Here is a 19131-nt window from a genome sequence, read left to right on the forward strand (position 1 = left end):
AAGAGAACATATAACTTAATAAGTTTAACATCTCATAATCTTCTGAGATCAGCTCCCTACTACCATTTTAAAGAGGCCCAATCCTCATCCTAACATTTTGCTTATCCATCATATACCTAAAGAATTCCTTATTGTTTGATTTAACTCTCTCAGCCAACCCTCTATCATATAGTTTTGCCCTTTTACCTTCCTATTTAACCAGCTCTCTTGATTTTCTATATACCAGGCCTCCAAGTCCTTATTTATTATTTCCAGTAAGTTTAAATTTCTTGAATTTATTATGTTTATCCCTAGTACTATAAGTAATATGATCTCTTCAACCTTTACTAAACCATACTGGCTTATTCCGCTCCATTGCATGTGTATATGTGGTTATGTAGAGAAAAAATACATTCTCTCTGCATCGAACGGATTTTTCAAAAACACATTTGTGCTATGTGAAACATAATCGAAGTTAAACAATACCTGTATTAATGTATACCATTTGCTTCATCGCGAACACCTAAAGCACGTGTTAATCACAAACTGATTGTGATTGGATGGTTTCAGTCATAAATACCATGACTTGCTTGATTACAAAAGGTTTTAAAAATTATGTCAAGTATATATAATATATAGGGATGAATTCAACAGTTGTATATCAATATCAAATTTATGACGTCAACTATTAGATTGTAATGTTCTTTTCTCGTCTGTTTATTGGACGCATCACAACGCTAGTACTCCTGATCAAACCTCCTAAACATTTCTTTTATTAGAGCGTTAATTTTCTCATATGGTTTACGAGGAAGGGAAGATAAATTTTGTAGGCTTACGGATACAGGTGGAATTTTGTAAATAGATTAAATTACGGTGAGAAACCCCCTAATTACTCTCTGTATTGCATTTTTTATATTAAATACGTGTTTTATTTTTCGCCACAGGACTTTAAATTTGTAATAGAATTTGAATTAAATTTAAATACAGTGTAAAAGTAAAACGGACCAGACTGAGCAGAGTCTAGGCTCCTGTACTTCACTGATTTGTTTATTCGTTTCTTGATGTACATTTTAATTTATAAGTGAGTCATAATGTATTGATAAAGTTTATCTACATGTAACTATAACAAATGATACTCGGGTATATTTGTCACTGTTTGTGGTATCGATATTACTATTAGGCAAATCTGGTCTATTTAATTTATGTTGCACTCAACGTCGTGGTTCCTTTTCCATATGGAAATTACTTTCCTTATGTATGGTATTGTTTGGTAAGTATTGTATTCTGTGAACTCTCTGTACCATTCAACTAGTTATACTATATATATAAATTACAGCGTTATTGTTTGGTTGTTCAACCAAGCCTTCACTATGCCAACTGTAGCTTTGCTCCAAATTTCTAATTTTTTAAGTACTAAGAAATTCAAGGGTTTAAAAATTAGAAAATTTTACTTGAACAGCACTAATACTAATAGCCAACCTACACTTTTGATGATTAAACTTTAGTTAACATGAGTTGTGTGAGGCAGGTAGGATACTATCCCCAAAAACACCATTTGGGAAATTCAGAGAATTTCCTTCTAAACTAAATACTTTCATATTTAAATATTAAAAATATTGTTTGGTAAGTACTGCATAAACTATTGGCTGTCTGCCATGTTAATTAATTAATTATTGTATTTACTGTTAAAGTTTATCAACAGAAGTATGGTGTTAGTTTCTTTTACAAGTGTGTGTATTACTAACTTTAGTTCATCCCTAGTGTGTTACTTATTTTCATTAAAATTGGTGTTGTTTTTCCATGTCTGCCCTACATCCTGAAGAAGATATCATTACTGAAGAATGGATTTTGAAATTAAAATAATTAAAGCATAAAATTACATAACAAAGTATTATATTGTAACTTAGATTATTGTATAATTCTGTGCTGTAAGACATGATAAACTATTGCCATATTGTTAAAATTTATGAATAATAGTAAGCTAACAGTTTATTTTAGTATTCTTATTACCTGCGGCTTAACTTTGGTGGTTTAATTTTAAGAATTATTTACATATGTGTAGCAAGACTGCCACTATCACAGGTTTTGTTATCCAACCTGTGGGATTCCACACATAATGTTTGAACAACTATTCCTACCCCGATTAATAAGGTTCAGCATGATTAACGTACATTTAACTTTATTTTAATATTTCACACAACTTTTATCAGCTAATTGATTGTTTATACTAAACTATTTCATACCTATAAAACTAAATTTTATTCATATGCAGCATAGTGACATTACTACTTATCTAATAAACAAATCTGTAAATCTAGGAACAATATAAAAGTGTCTGTGCCATCTGCCATAAGCTTCTTCTACATTTAATATTTGTGTAAAACATATTGAAAGATACTGCTCTTTAGCAAACTGTGTTCCAGGTCTCGTACTGCCCTAGCTTGGAACTACGTACTTCCAGCCCTGTGATAGTTTTATTGTCTTGAACTTTTTACATGTTCTACAGTAATTCCTGTACACTGAATCTGAAAATAATATGTACAAATTTTTCACAAAACATCATAACGCATTACATAAAAGAAAGACCACAACACGTAGTTTTGAGACTAAAAGACGTAGATTTAACAAATAAAATCAGGATGAATTAGGCTGCATATTCACTTAACATCAATGTTCTTCCTTTTTTTCTTCAGTTTCTTTGTATTTTTGTTAACAAAAATTAAAATGTTCATTGTGGTAAAAAAAATAATAATTTGATTTTTGTAAGAGTTTCTTTCTTCCCGATAGAAAAAAATTAATAATATAATCAAAATCTGCGTAGCTGAATTATGGAAAATCTGTTATTAAAACCAAAACAACTTTTATGAAGTTTAAATTCACAGGCCTGTGTTATTCACAGTCTTAGCCAGCTTGGTAGAATTGTGAAACAAACAATCCAAAACTACAACAGCATCAACCTCAGGCTGCAAAACATCACTGAAATGCTGCTGTAATGAGATATTTAATTACTTCCCTGTTAGTTGATAGCACACAAAAAATTAGGGTTACCAGGTTTTCACAGTGAAAAACTGGGACAGTTTGAGTTACAGTAACACTTCTTTTACATTTGCTAAATAATCTGATGTTCATTGCATCATGTTTTAAAACCATTATTAAAAGATTGTATAGTTCAACAAATAATAAATACAACTTAAATTATTTTGAACTTACTAAAAATATAATTGTTACTTCCTTGTTTTCATTTTTACGGCTGATGTGTCTTTAAACCATAATTTTAATGGTTGACCAGTGACATTTAAATTTAAGAAAATGTAGCAGAGAGTGAGGAAACATTATAGAGTGAGGCTGATGTATCTTTAAACCATAATTTCCATGGTTGACCAGTGACATTTAAGGTTAATAAAATGTAGCAGAGAGGGAGGAAACATTATAGAGTGAGGCTGATGTGTCTTTAAACCATAATTTCTATGGTTGACCAATGACATTTAATTTTAAGAAAATGTAGCAGAGAGCGAGGAAACATTATCGAGTGAGGCTGATGTGTCTTTAAACCATAATTTCCATGGTTGACCAATGACATTTAAGGTTAAGAAAATGCAGCAGAGAGGGAGGAAAGATTATTGAGTGATGTTTCGTTGGTAGATGATTCTCCAAGTGAAATTTGAAAGAGCTGTATATAATGACAAACTGTACATATCAAACTCGTATGTAGGTCCAGACAAATTGGAACTATTTCTGTTCATGGCACGAAAACAAGGCTAAAAACTGATATGATTTCAGTTTGGTAACTCTACATATTACTCATCTCAAAAATTGTTGCCTTCTATTTGCTGCATGTTTTATATCTTCCATCTAGCTAACACTGACAAAATCATTTATTTTAATTCATCATAATTCTAGCTACTAACTATTAATTTTACAATCTTTCATATGTTGCATGTTATTACCCTTGTAGATGAAATATTGTTTTTACATAAGAGCATAAATACATAAAAAAAGATAAACACTATAGTACATAAACATGAGGCAAACCTTTTGATCACCCTTGGTGAAATAATTGTTTTTAAATGCATATCAGAATGCTTTCTGTAATTTTTAGTTATGGTGTAAATTATACAAATAATCCGTAGTTTCCTATACAGTGTAATAAAGAAGTTAGCTATCTTGTATTGAATTCTGTACTTTATAAGTATCTCCAAGTGATATAATAGATTTTGCTCTTATAAATCTAAAATTTTAAAATTGTGACTTTTTTTTAAGTCTACATTCAATAACAAACTTTTTTCTTGAGGAAGAAACTTGAAAGTAAATTTTTTAAATATGCATGTGTGTGTGTGTGTGTGTGTGTGTACATGTATATATATATTTTGAAATAACATGAGCCACCAAATTATACTACAGTTTAATAGTATTAGAGGATTGGGGGGGGGGGACTTGCAATTATGTAATAATTTCCAAGAGAAGAATTACTGAAATTACAATTAAAGACAAATAGTCTTAATTGTGAATGACAGGCAAATCATAGAAAACCTGTATCTCCACTCCGTCTTAGATGATCATTTGGGTATCCTCATTCTTAATGGTGTTTTCAGCCTTTATTCCAAAAACACCTCATAAAGTTTGGGCCTGCTTAGTGAATTACTGAGTACCAACACAGAACTGGCACATATAAAGCTTCATGTACTGTACCTACTTTTGGCTAATGTAGTTATCACTATTTAACTAATTAAATGTTATGTATTAAATCTAGCTGATACAGTAACTAACTAAAATATATGTTGAATTAATTAAACTTAGTGCTTTAATTTACATAAACACATGTAGCAAGTTTCTGCCTATGTTTATATGACCTCTCGTGCTGTTGGACGAGTGCTACTTGTTTCAATCTGCTAGCTTATGTAAGGTGACCTTTCTAAAATAAATCTGTCCAATGGCCAGACTTCAAAGGAGTCTTATTAGGAGAACAAATAAAAGATGACCAGTTCTTAGAAGTGAAAAGACAATTTAAAAAGTTAGCATGAAACTTGAAGAAAGCTAGATATGACATATATATATATATGTAGTTTTAAATCTGTGAAGTGATTAATGTTTAGACTTATGTTGGTATTTATGATGTTAAGATGAAGAAAATTATTCATATCTTATAGAGACTGTGTTAATTGTGTGATCAATACTGAGTTAAAGAACACACCACGATAAGAGATTGACCCAGCATCACTTTTGGTGGAGTTGAATAAAATTGAAAGGGTAAATGCGTAGGTGTGTGTTGGAGTATATGATTTGTATGATTCTAAGAAAGTATATGTGCATCACAAGTTTTCAAGAATGCTACATCTTTTATTCATCACATTTACTTGTGATACCTTGTCAGTGAATACACTTTTAAGGTAAATGATTCTATCAGACAATAAAATAAATGTTTTTTGGACATTAATATTCATTTGTTTTGTTAGAAATGTTGCAAATATATTAATTACAATTGCAAATATACAAACCAATACAGAGGTTGTGGCTGAGAATAAAAAGCCACTTGGTTTATTGAAAATAAAAGATAATATAAAAATTAAATCCATAATAAAATAATACCTATAGCATGGAGTAACTAATTGTAAAAGGTAAGCAACAACAGTGTACACATAAACTAAGTTTGTACATGAGTAACCAGTGGGAAGCATGTACTCTAGTGCTAGGTAAAGAAGGTTAGTTAGTATACAACATCATTTTATATGTTTCTACAGATGTATAAAACTGGAACCAACTGCATCTTATTCACTAATGTGGTGGTCATATCCCAGCCAGCCTCATAAGCTCTGATATTAGAGAAAAGCCTTGTAGGCACGGATGTATTAGGTATAATAAGGATGACATATTTTGTACATTCTTCTTTACTTTCATTCATAAATTTTTGGAATTAGTAAGTTAAACTATTGACATTATAAAACAGAAATGCATGGTGTTTTAGTTGTACCTGTTAAACCTATTATGAATACATGAAGTGCTTCTAAAAAATTATTTACCCTTTCTATAACATAAGAACCAGGTGTTCTTATGTTTGCAGTATACTTTTACTAATATATGTTCTGCATGTGGTTAATGACATTTTTCTTAATCAGATGTCAGAAAGGTCATAAACGTATACTAATTGTTTTGTGTAGGTAAAGGTTACATATACCAATGGTTATCTCATAGAAGCTTGTACCAGTTTGAACCTGTGTCTGTATCAACCCTGTCAAATAGAATAAGACCATCTCAAGGGGTGAAATAGATACTTGTACATGTTGGTATGAGTTTGTGACTCTCTCCATTATTTATTTTAATAACTGTTGACATAGGTAATCTGAGGATTATAAGATAACAAAATTGGGCCTTTCACAGAATTTAAAGTGAAGTACAACATTAGTTTTTATCTTGTTCTTTGCAGACATGTTTTAAAAACTTCTATTCTAGCAGATATTGAGAGGTCATAATAAAAAAGGGAATTAGCCAGTTTGGTGTCAGATGGAAATGTTATTTTAAGTAACAGTTTGGTTTATTTTTTGTTGTCCATATCCAATTTAATTTCTACAAAGCATTTTCTGATCTTGCCTTTTTGTGGAAACTTTTGGCTACCTGTTAGATCAGTGTGCCTGAATACCATAAGTTCCTGACCTACTAATAACACCTTGTGTGACTTGTAGCCTCTGTACCACAATGGGGAAATGTCTGAATTGGGTCCTGGCATGTTTTACCATTACTCTGGACCTCTCTACATGGTATATAAATGTAGTACACTTTTTTTCCCATAAATTTATTTTACTGTGTATTTGTAGATAGTTTAATAGAGTAAAGTACTTTGATAACTATCACTTAATCTACTACAAATGAATACAGAAACATTCATATGCTTGCTAAGAGGCTGATAGTGTTTATAAAGTTGTATTTTGCTGTATTTTAATTTCTTGTTATGAAATATGAACAAGTTAGTACTCTCTAGTTTAATTTCACTCGATACTCTTGTTTATGTATATATATTTAGATAGTTGAAAAGAGAAGAAAAACATGGTTGGAATATTTGGAAGACAATTATTTTTTGGAATTGCGGGAAGTGGTGTGTCTGCAGGGTTTCTTTGGGGGATTTTTGAAGAGAAACAGCAAGCCAATACATTGTTAAAAAATAATCCAGATTTATTTGTTAAGTGGGATTTCAACTGGGACAGGTTAGTTTGTTATTCTCTTGTATTTATTTTTAATGAAATATTACATAAAAGATTTGGAAAGGAAGTATTTCGTTTTGTTAATTTTTAAAGGAAAAATTGAGTTTGTGTGTAAATGATCATCATGTAATAATAAAACAATGTTTCATAAATAAATCTAAAAATGAGACTTGTTTCTGCTACTAATTGTATAATTTTACATTTGTTAAATTGTTTTTAAACTTTCTTGTAGCACTAAAAATAAATATGTAAAACAGAATTTTTAACAAAATCTTGTTGGATCATTGTTGTTAATGTTCTATGTTATGTTTGCTATGAAAACTGATAAAGTTTATTCAACTTTTCTGTGTCTCAAGACTTCTGAAATTTATATGTGTCTGAGGTCTCATTTATTGAAAATATTTGTTTATTATAGGTGAGTTTCATAATTCCAATATTGTATCTTACCTCCTCTCACATAATGGTTTCCCTTGTTCAGTGCTGTCCTCTATATGTGCACATTTTTTCACTTCCTAATAGCCTTGAAACTCCCACCTACCCCACATTCAATGTAGTTCTACTGCATCTTCGCATGCAAGTAAGCATGCAGCAACCTTCCACCAATAGTAGTGCAGGTTACTCACCCTAACCTTTACTTCTCACTTAGGCACTATCGTATTCAGACGTTGTTGAATTTTTTTTTTTCACATTTGTACTAGCTTAATTTGTGTTCTTTCTCAACATAGTAATTTGAAATAGTTCAGCATTTCAATTACAACTTGAGTTGGAGTAAACTTAACTATTTAATTTGGTGAATTGATCTCAGTTGAACCATGAATTCGGAACATTGTGTTCCGATTACTACTAGCTTGACTACTACTACTTCAAATGTCACTTCTCAGGCTTTAGGTTCTACATCTTCAGCTGAGGAGGTCTCAGTCTTAGTTTGATGGATTCTTGAACACTACATGAGATGACTGGCTTTGCCCGAACCTGGACAAGATCTTCCCTTTCCAGAAGAACCTGGTCTAGATGATTTGGAGAGCCTTTTCCTTCTCGCTCCAATGTCATGCAATCTCATACATTACCTGTGGAAGCAGCCAGGCCTCTCTCAGGTTTTTTGGACATGATTTCACAGGTACATTCCATGTCACATATGACCCTACACCTTCCCTTCAACACACCACTCCTGCATTGGAATACATCATTTTCCCCCTCTCCAGATATCAGTTTACATGCTGATGCATCCAAGCTTAGTTATTTGCTGGTTCTACCATGCCTCTTTCCCCACAAGCTTTGGTTCTTTTTGCTTAGGATTATCACCAAGCAGATTTTCCTCTTATAGGAACTCCAACCTCTGGAGTCTTTAATGCAATTGTTGTGGGCCAATCCTGAATTGCTGGTTAGGTTTTTCCAGACTCTGGTTTACCCTAATCTCTCTCCTTTGGTACCTGTCTACCATCCACCTCTCACTGAGGCTCTCCATCGATCTCCTGAGGGGTTTTTGGTGGACACTCATACCTTCATATTCTCCACAGTGGCGTATATTTTTCCTCCTCAGGCCTCTCTCTCCAAACATGGCTCCTCTGCTGCTGAGATCTTCCAATTAGGAACACACTTTTGCCTCATGTGTGCTTACCCACACAACCTTTGAGTGACACCATTTTTAAGCAGATATGTTTTTTGTGATGTCTCTGGATCATGGATGAAGTCTGCACAACATCATTCTTCCATTTCTTCCTTGGTTGTCTCAGACTTCACCTGCCCCTGTTCCTATTATCATTTCCTGACCCACAACTTCCCAGCCTTTACCCATTCCTCTCTCCAGGGTTTCCACAGTGAGCCCTCCTATCTCTCACTGCATGAATACATGCCACCAATGGTGCCAGTGAATGCCTGTCAATATTTTTTCACTTAAGGAGGGTGGGAGTTCACTTCTGATCCTTGGGTTCTTCAGGTGCTTTCTGAAGGACTCTTCATCCACTTCCTTTCCAACTCCCTCCATTGTCAATAGGTCCTGTGTACTTTCCCCCTTCTTTGGATCCCACAAACTGCCAGAGACTCCCCAAAGCAGTTCAGACACTTTCTCAAGGACGCTATAGAACAGTCAGTCGTACCTCTCCATTATCCTACTCCTGGTTGTTTGTAGTTCCCAAAAAGACTGGGGACTGGCATCCTGTGATAAATTTCTGTCAGCTCAACCATTTCATAAGTCTTCCTCAATTTACCATGGAGTCTTTTTCTCACTCTGTGGTGGTTCTATGGATAACTAAGGTACACGTCTCGGACACATACCTCCACATCCCCGTTGACCCACGGTCCAGTTGGTATCTTTGATTCTTTCACAGGGGTCAGGTTTATCAGTTTTGCATGTTGGGCTGGTAATGGCACCTTATGTATTTTGTTGAGTAGTCGGGGCTTTTGCTCAACTACTCCATGCTCAGGGATTGTGCTTCCATCATTATATTGATGACTGGCTGCTGCTGGCTCCATCAGAACCTGTAACACACAAACACACAAAGTTGCTTCTAGAGAAGCAGATCGTGTTCATTGTATCATTAAAGTGGAGAAGTCCTTCCTTGTACCAACCCAATATCTCGTCCAATTGGGTGTACTTTTCAACTCGTACCTCAGTTGGGCCCAGTAGAATATACATTATTCTCTAGTTGTTTGCATGAAGCAGGTATTATGTTTGTTTATATATATATATGTTGTTTTTTTATTTTATTTACTAAAGTCTAGTTATTTCTGTTGCACATACGTAGGAGGGATCCACATAGTTTGGTGAAACCACCAAAGAATGGGGACCCTTTGGAACAAAACAGGTATAATGACCAGCTAGTAAAAGCTACACCTAAAGCATCAAGACATCTGATATTGATACGACATGGGCAGTATGTTATGGCCAGTGAAGATTATGAAAGGAAGCTCACAGAGTTAGGTATTTTTTGAATTCACTGTACTGAAATGAATAATATGTCTTTTCAGATAACTCTTTTTTTTCAACTTATTTTTATTTTTCGTCAAAATATTTTTAACATACACATATGCCACTATGTTTAAACTTTTATTGCAGAATTGATTTTTGAACTATAGTGAGATTCTGAAATTTAGCGTAAAGACATGCTGTAGTAGTTGCTATTTTGGTTTTACACTTCTAAAACTATACTTTTTATACCAGCAGTTTTAGCTGCCACGGTTTCACTGCAGAATACTATTTTCATGACTAATTGAGATAATTGTTTAAAAATACATTAATTTAAACTTTAATTTCAGGATTTACATTTAAAGCTTGTGGAAGTAGAATTTTTTTGTTTACAGTATTTGCAATACCATTTTCAGCTAGTCAGGTTAAGGTGACGAAGTTTGGGTAAAATTGAATAAACGTAGCAAATTAACAGAAATAATTTTATGTTTTTGTGATTAAGAATGTAAATGATAAAGTAATGAATTATTTTTGTAGTTGAAGGCACTTCAATGATCAAGACTTCACAAATGATTTGAAGTCGAGAATTATGTTATTTGGATATGACATTGATTGTGTCCGTATTCGGCATACCAGTAATGAAATTAGCTCAGATGTGCTTCCAATACAAAGAAAATAGTTACCGCTTTTTTTTATGTGAAGTTAATAAGAGCATTCTACCTATGACTACAAGATTACCTGTTAGACCCTTAATATTATGAGATATTTAGGGTTAGTATAGAATTAATTTTATCATCTTCATTATTATTATTTATTTAGATAACATCCATAAATTATGTTTAAAAACAGTAACAGGACTTGGTCTGTAGTTAAGTGTAAAGTTTTATATTGTTATATTGCAGTACAGTTCTTTGTGGCAGTAATGAAGCTTACAAGAAATGGAATAATATTTATTACTTTCCTGAAAGGAGAGTATGTTGGTGATCTGAATTTTGCAACCTGCTATATTTCTGTGCTGTGAAAGATCATCTTTGCTCATTGTTTTATGTACAGTTGACTTTGGTCGTAAGTGCAATAAGAATACTTGGGGTGTTGTAGTAAATTGTTAAAAATTAGACTTTTTCATCTCCAGGCAAAGAACAGGCAGACATAGTAGGGAAACGGATCAAAAATCTAGGTTTCCCATTTACCCGGATTATCCAGTCTTCCATGCTGAGAGCATTAGAGACATCGGAACTGATTCAGAAACATGTACAAGGAGTGAGAGTAGAAACATGTGACTTTATACGTGAAGGAGCTCCGATCCCTCCAGAACCTCCAGTTGGCCACTGGAGACCTGAAGCTCAGGTAAGAACATCAAACATGTCATTCTACACTTTACTTATTCTAATAATAAATAGATTTTAACTACCTGAAAGGAAATACATTTTTATTAACCCTACCGAGACAGGTCTGAATGTATGTCAATAAGTTTGGGTATCAAATTGTAGATAATAATTTAAATTTGAGTATTATACATTAGTTAATTTCTTAATTTAAAAGTAAATATAAAAAAAAAAACCCTAAATATTGATTTTTGTGTCTCACGTGGTATGTTGAATGCAGCATTGGTTCAGATTAGATGTTTATTATGTCCAAATACAAAGTCTGTAGTTTCTTACAAATTAAGAAATCAAATTCCTGATATTGACAAGCTAAAATGTAAAATAAGAACCTCCTATTTCTTCTGTTTGCTGATTTATCACGACATTTAGTGATTCAAATACAGTGGCCCTGCCCACCTCTTTTTATTTTTGAAAAATGAAAATACTTGCTAACGTACACCTACTTCTGTCTGTGACGTGTGAATAACTTTTAAGATTTCTCATTTACTCAGATTGTTCAGTCTTTCATGCTATAAGCATTAGGGACTGAAACTGATTCAAAAAATGCCTATAAGAAGTGAGAGTAGAAACGTGCGGTTTCATATGCGAAGGAGCTCCGATCCCTCCAGAACCCCTTTAACTACGATTTGTCCAGTCTTTTCAAAATAAATACAGTTTAAGAGCTTGTACAGTGGAAAGTTGTGCAATTTCATTGTCATAGAGTAGCCTACTTCTCCTGGTTAGTACTGAGGTGAAGTGAATATGTGTTTTAGGTCATTATAATTTTTTGCAATAGTTATTAGAAAATATTAATAATGATGATGAGCAGGTTTAAGCCTTTTTGTTTTTTTTTTGCTGTAAGAAGCACAAAAATTAATTGTAAAAATAAAGAAACATAATTTGAGGTTTAATTCTAAACAACTTGACTATAGAGTAGTCAGGTTTGTATTTCTTGAAGTTAATCAAAATTAAATTAATTTTAAAAGACGATGTTGATGTTAGTTAAGTTACCATTGGTGAGCAACACTAGAAGCTTAGAACATTATATATGTGTAAAAATACAATTAAAAGATGCTCTTGATTCACAACTACTCATTGAAAACCCACCTAGTGTTGACATTATATGACATCTAGCTATGAGACTGATCTTATCTTGGTCAGATAAGGGTTGACACTATAAGACATCTTGCTATGAGACTGATCTTGTCATGGTCAGATAAGGGTTGACACTATATGACATCTAGCGATGAGACTGATCTTGTCATGGTCAGATAATGGTCGACACTATATGACATCTTGCTATGAGACTGATCTTGTCATGGTCAGATAATGGTTGACACTATATGACATCTTGCTATGAGACTGATCTTGTCTTGGCCAAGCAATGGTGGACACTATAAGACATCTTGCTATGAGACTGATCTTGTCATGGTCAGATAAGGGTTGACACTATATGACATCTTGCTATGAGACTGATCTTGTCATGGTCAGATAAGGGTTGACACTATTAGACATCTTGCTATGAAACTGATCTTGTCTTGATCAGTTTAAGGTTGACACTACACAATGTCTTACTATGAGACTGATCTTGTTTTGGTCAGATAAAGGTTGACACTACACAATGTCTTACTATGAGACTGATCTTGTTTTGGTCAGATAAAAGTTGACACTGTGTGACCTCTTGCTATTACAGCTGTGTTGAGTTGAACAGGATGTTGAGTTTTGGCTGTGCAAATCACTTGTTCAGAACCTGAGATATCTGTATACTTATCACTGGTAAAATAAATATATTAAAGCTTAATGCACACTTTTCCTTCTGTTAATTAATCAACACTTACTAACTCGCAAACATACATTCAGTATTGGAAATAATTTTGGAAACAATGAATAAAAACTGCAATTATAATGGGGTTCTTCTCCTCTATTGTATGAAAACCAACCACACCAGAGTACAATCATGTGTTGATAGTTTACCATGGAAGAGCAGGTAATGCTCCAGTCTTCTGTCAAGAAGACATGGGATCGAATCTTGGCCACCACACTAAACACACCCAAACCCTTCTCAGAACTTCCCTAAAGAAGGCAGAAAATTAGCAGCTGTAATGTAGGGTAAAAATAAACAATAAAAATGTTACTATTTAATAAGTAAACTTAGGTGATCATATAGGCTACAATGGTAGTTTGTTCAGTTGCAGAAAGGATAACAGTATCATGATCAACACACCACATGGATGGGCAGGGATTCATCTTCCAGCAAGATAATGATCCCTGTTAGATGTGGATCAAATGTGGTGAAATCATTCCTGAAAGTAAAAAGTGGCCAACAGAAAACTCACAGTCATGTTTTAACTACACCTAGTCCAAATATGAATATTATTATGCTTTGAGGCCTTATATGGTAACTGAGAAGATCAAGTCACAACCCAACACTTTGGTCAAATTGTGAAGAGTAAATCAGGACATTTGGAACAATATTTCACAATTGTACATTAATAAACTCATTGTAGCTTAAACACAAGGTGTTTGATCATTTTCAAGTAAATACAAAATACTAGTGCAGTGTACAACTGCTGAAGGTATATCAACTGTGTGTTTTCGTAATTGTTTCCAGTACTCTGTGTGTGTGTATATATATATGTATATATATATATATATATATAGATAGATAGATAGATAGATACACACATTCGCATAGTTTGGCTATTTTTTTTACATACATAAAAATAAAATACCTAAGCTCTGTCATGGGGGTTCAAAAATCCATTCCTGATTCACAGAAGCCTCAATATACCAATAAAGCTCCTCCATTATCCCCAATTAGATATACAAAAATCTCATTATGACAGCTTCCCGGGGTACCTGAGCATGTGTGCCAAGTTTGGTGTTGCTAGCTTTTAAGTGTAATTATTAACACATTTTCAAACATGGTCCCAGAGGAGTCCAGACACATGAAATCTGAAGCCAGATTCAGGCTCAGTGACCCCGAAAACCTACTCTAAGACTCCAATCATGCCTACGTCATATAGGTAAGTACATCCTCTGGGCTATCTTTAGTCAAACTGCAAAGTTTGGTCCTGGTAGTTTCGAAACTGTGGAAGGAGACTGCAGACAAACAAATATGTTCTCACACAACATGAATTAAGATAGGATGCCACGGTGTCTAGCAGTAAACAATATTTTGTTTTCCAGAACTATTTACTGATTATATTGGTTCCTTTCATTCAGAATGTCATGATGAAATGAAAAAATATGATATGGTAACATTTAGAATTATTTGTGATGGTTATTTTATCCATAGCTACATGTAAGTACACTTCTTTCCTCAGTGTCAACAAATATTTATGTGTTTATATGTAACTTCACCTTTAAAAATGTTCCCTTCTTTAACAGCAGTTTTATCAAGATGGTGCAAGGATTGAAGCAGCTTTCAGAAAGTATTTCCACAGGGCATCACCTGATCAAGAGAAAGACAGCTATGACGTATTAGTATGTCATGCAAATGTAATTCGCTATTTTGTGTGCAGGTGAGAAAATGCTTTAATGGTGAGTTTGTTTTTTAACCTTAGTTCACGACTTATATAAGATGTGAAAATCATGTTTTGTAAAAAAAAATTCCAAGGGGTTAAAAACCTGGATGGAGTCCCTAAAACCATGAAGCAGGAGGTATTGTGACAAATAATTATTTTGAAGAATAAACATAGGGACTTTAATTAAAGTTATTTGAGTATATTTACTGTATATAAAAGTATAATCTTTGCCTGCTCTTTAAACTGGCAAGCAAAAAAAATAAATAAATGAAATAACCCAAAAGGCAAGGCAACAGGACTGTAGAAGTATTGGACCAGACAAATGACAGATAATGAAGGATAAATAAGAACTTGGTACTTGCCTTCAAAACAAATGTTTTAAGGATACGAGAAAAAAAGGCTAGAGAAAATGCTACAAATTTCAGTTGGAGTGCCAGGCATTAACCAAACACCTGATTCAAATTTAAAAGTTGAGAACTGATTTTTTCTTTCTGAAGTTTAAAAAAAAATTCACAGAAGAAGCAAGAAGACAACAATGACTTTAAGAAATGTATAGTAAAAATAGAAATAAGGGGATGTAGCAGGAAAACGTTATGATTGAGTAACTGGAGAATAGGACAGAAGTTCATCTTAAATTCAGTTGGTGAGTGTTAATTCAGAAAAGGCCTGGCATGATCTGGAGTTTGGGTTGCTCGACTCGTGACCTGTACGTTGAGAGATGGAATTCCATCACCAAATATGCTCAACCTTTCAGCCATGTGAGTATTATAAGTAATGGTCACTCCCACCATTCATTGATGAAGAGTAGTCAAGAGTTGGTTGTGGGTGGTGTTGAATAGCTGCTTTACGTCTAATCTATCAAAATTAGGGATGGCTATTGCAGGTAGCCCTCGAGTATCTTTGCGCAAAATTCTGAAAAACGAATAAGAATTCAGAAAATACCTAAAATTGCAAAATATTCAAATGAGATAGGTTGAGATGTGCTAAGAAATTAATCTCGTTTGTGATATAATAACAAATCTATGTTGAACTTAAAACTACGGTTTTTCATTTCAAAGTAACTTTATAAATATAGGTCTAGTCGAAATAGTTTCTCACATTAAGTTTGGTGACTATTTACATTTGGAGAATTCTGTTTCAAAATAGCTCCAGAAATGTATAGTTTATCAAGTTCAATAAAGTAGTAGTTTCGTATGGTGTTTCTCACACCTCCAAATTCTGTTGGAGGTGAGTATCCGGGAGTAGGACTGACATCCTAGTTCGGACACCGGGTGAGTATGTTTCGGCGTGACGGGGATTCGAACCCGCAACACTCCAATTGCGATCCGAGTGCCCTAACCATCTGGCCATGCCGGGCCAAGTTCAATAAAGTGATACAGCTATAACCTTACATTGCTATATATTTGGGCTTGCATAGAATTAACATCAACACAATAGTAGTAAATTAAATTTCATACTTATGACATTTTTTAGTTCAATAAAAGAAGGAAATTCAGTGATTCTAAAGAAATTCCAAAGCCATACTGAAATAAAGGTGAAGATCTGAAACACAAATCAGATTGAAAATGTTATATAACTTTTTCTTGGCATCATCTTACTGTGCTATATTCAAAAACACTAATTTATATTGGGGTGAGGGAGGTTCAGTACCATGTACTTTAAACACCCAATAACACCAAAGTTAATTGCTCTAAACATCAAAGTATCTTAACATGTTAAAAAAGCCTTAGACACACCACCGATAATTTTGTTCACTGGCTAACTTCAAGATAAGTTAAGAATGCTAAGATTTTTTTGTTTAAATACTTAAGATTGAATAAGTATTTTAAATGGTTTATCACACGTTAAATGAAATATCTAAAGTAGAGTTTAAACTGCATCATTTCACTGTGGTCTCATAATATAATCTCTATAATATATTAGGAATTTTATTTTTATTGGGAAAAATGTAGAAAACACATAGATAAAAGTTAGAATGACATATGATATTATTGTGTTGTTACGAGAAATTCACACCATTTGCGATAAAAATTTTTTTTTATGTTTGTGTACACAAGTGAATACAAAAATTATTGTGCTCGGAAAGGTTTTTGCCATAGAATTCTTTTTGTAATTACATTGTTATTTTAAAGATGTACAACTCTCTACTTGTGTTTCGTACTCCACGAATTTCATCAATTATTATAACTTTTAAGATGATGTTTTCTCAAAACATCTTTAACGATGCTCATATTTCCCATTCTTTCACAATACTCATGAAATTACTCAGTTTTATTTCTATATAAATAAAAATATTTTACAGAATAACTTCTCTAATTCTGATCTTAGTTGTTTTTTGTTTTTTTTATAAGTTGTGTTATTAAAAACAGATATAACTTGTAACCAAAAAACATTCAGACCAAAATACTAAATTTTAATGGAAGTAAGAAAGCTTCAGTATGGATAAAAGCATTCTCTATATTAAATTCTTTATTTTCAGAATTACTCTCATTTTTACTTCTTCAGTTTACCCCTCGTAAAAGAAAGGTCCATCTTTCGAAAGCATTCGGATTATAGGGTTTTTATCATTTTATATTAAGACTTCTTGAAAATAGATGTTTTCCTGACGTCATGAATTCATTTTTACTAATTCTTTCACTTTTATTTTCTCCTTAGATCTTAAGAATTAAAAAGTGGTTAATCAAATCCAATTAAAATCGCAGCTTATTTGAGTTAACATGAAAGACAAACATATTTTTTGTGAACATTCAGACATTCTGTTATAAAATGAACATAGTGTATTGATTGTTTCTTCTGAGTTTTTAAAAGGGAAAAATTTAAAATACTTTTTTTTTGTAATTTAAATTTTAAAATCCTTTTAACCTGGATGCTGATTGTAGATCATGCATTTGTTTTTATAAGTTGGTGAAACTTGTTGCTGAATTGTTAATTTTGTTTAAAAAGTGATGTAGGTGTCAAAACAAGTTCAACAAATTTTCTTGAGCATTTTTTAGACATCAATAAATGTTTTTATTAGCAATTCAATAATCTTCTAGTGTAACAATTAACCCTAAAACCGTGTCAACAAGGGCAATTCAAAACTTTTTTTTTTTTGGTTGGGCTAGCCTAATTATTAGCATTCTAGGCTGTGGATATTAGATTCCTTGGTTTATGTCCCACTTCACACTTTGGAGCTATGGCTGTATTAAAAGAGCGATGGCCAAATCCCATTCAGGTAGAGTTGCTGGTAACTAGCTGATTTCCTTCCCGCCTATCAGTTCAAAATGAGGGATATGAAGAGACTTTGCAGCACGTGTTCACCTCCAAGAGGTGTTGATGAACCGTGACAGAGGAGTGAGCCATAGTACCCCTACCATCTTATTGATTCGCTTATTTTAAGTGTATCACATTGATGTATGTCATGCATTTGTGTCCAAGATGATCGTATTCTGTATTAACTAACATTTTCTAAATTTACTGGGCTGCAAAACTAAATGAGCTTGCATAACAGGTCACATGGTTGGCCACCTGATACCTGTTGTGCTTGATAGTTAACTCAAATGTCCCATTAACATTATCTGCCAGTATCAGTTGTGTCCTGTCAGAGCTGCAACTTATAAAACCCCAGTTATTTCATAATTGTTCTAACCAATGTATCCTGTGTGTGTGTGTGTGCTGTAGGTAAGTGGTGTTTAAGTACTTTTTATAGTACCCCATTTCTAAACATGAATATTGTTGAGCTCCCTCCCTATAATTTTCCCATGTTAACTATTGTTACTAGTAGTGATATTTGTACAGTGGTTTTTAAAATTTCTATATTTCTGCTTTCAGATAATATAATTTTATATAGTGCTCCTGTACTATAGTCGTAGTTGCATTTCCCTACTGACTTTCTGTTCCCTGCAGTTTGTTTATAATGGTTGTAAATCACTGAAAAGTAGGCTTATCTACGAAGGTTTGTCATGAGAATAATAATGAATGATTTTGAAGTTGGGTTAGTGAATGCCATAAAATCTGAAGGTCTTCAATAACTTACATAATATACTCTGAACAACTGAGAGTATGGCAGCACCTCAGCACCCATTTTCCACATTCCTAGTCACGAACGAACAAAGACTACTTCATAATGGCTGGAGACGGCTTGAATGGGTAATGAAGAAAAACTTTAATATAAGTTTAACATA

The 19131-nt window shown here is 33.2% G+C and overlaps 1 protein-coding gene across 6 annotated transcripts in view; it reads left to right on the forward strand.

Annotated features, from left to right (window-relative positions):
• The first annotated feature begins 564 nt into the window (after window positions 1-564).
• LOC106470285 (serine/threonine-protein phosphatase Pgam5, mitochondrial-like) overlaps window positions 565-19131 on the forward strand; it is a 21248-nt gene continuing 2681 nt past the window's right edge. For 2 of the 6 annotated variants that reach the window (XR_002613012.1, XM_013930831.2), the window contains exons 1-5: window positions 572-852; window positions 6995-7175; window positions 9917-10092; window positions 11210-11424; window positions 14832-14965. Coding sequence is in view for 5 of the 6 variants with exons in the window: in XM_013930831.2 (XP_013786285.1) it covers window positions 7018-7175; window positions 9917-10092; window positions 11210-11424; window positions 14832-14965 (683 nt within the window). In the remaining variant the exon portion in view is untranslated. The other 4 variants (XM_022398891.1, XM_022398893.1, XM_022398890.1 and 1 more) reach the window with 4 other exon arrangements.

This window comes from Limulus polyphemus, unplaced genomic scaffold (genome assembly GCF_000517525.1).
Source record: "Limulus polyphemus unplaced genomic scaffold, Limulus_polyphemus-2.1.2 Scaffold3923, whole genome shotgun sequence".
Lineage (NCBI taxonomy): Eukaryota > Metazoa > Arthropoda > Merostomata > Xiphosura > Limulidae > Limulus > Limulus polyphemus.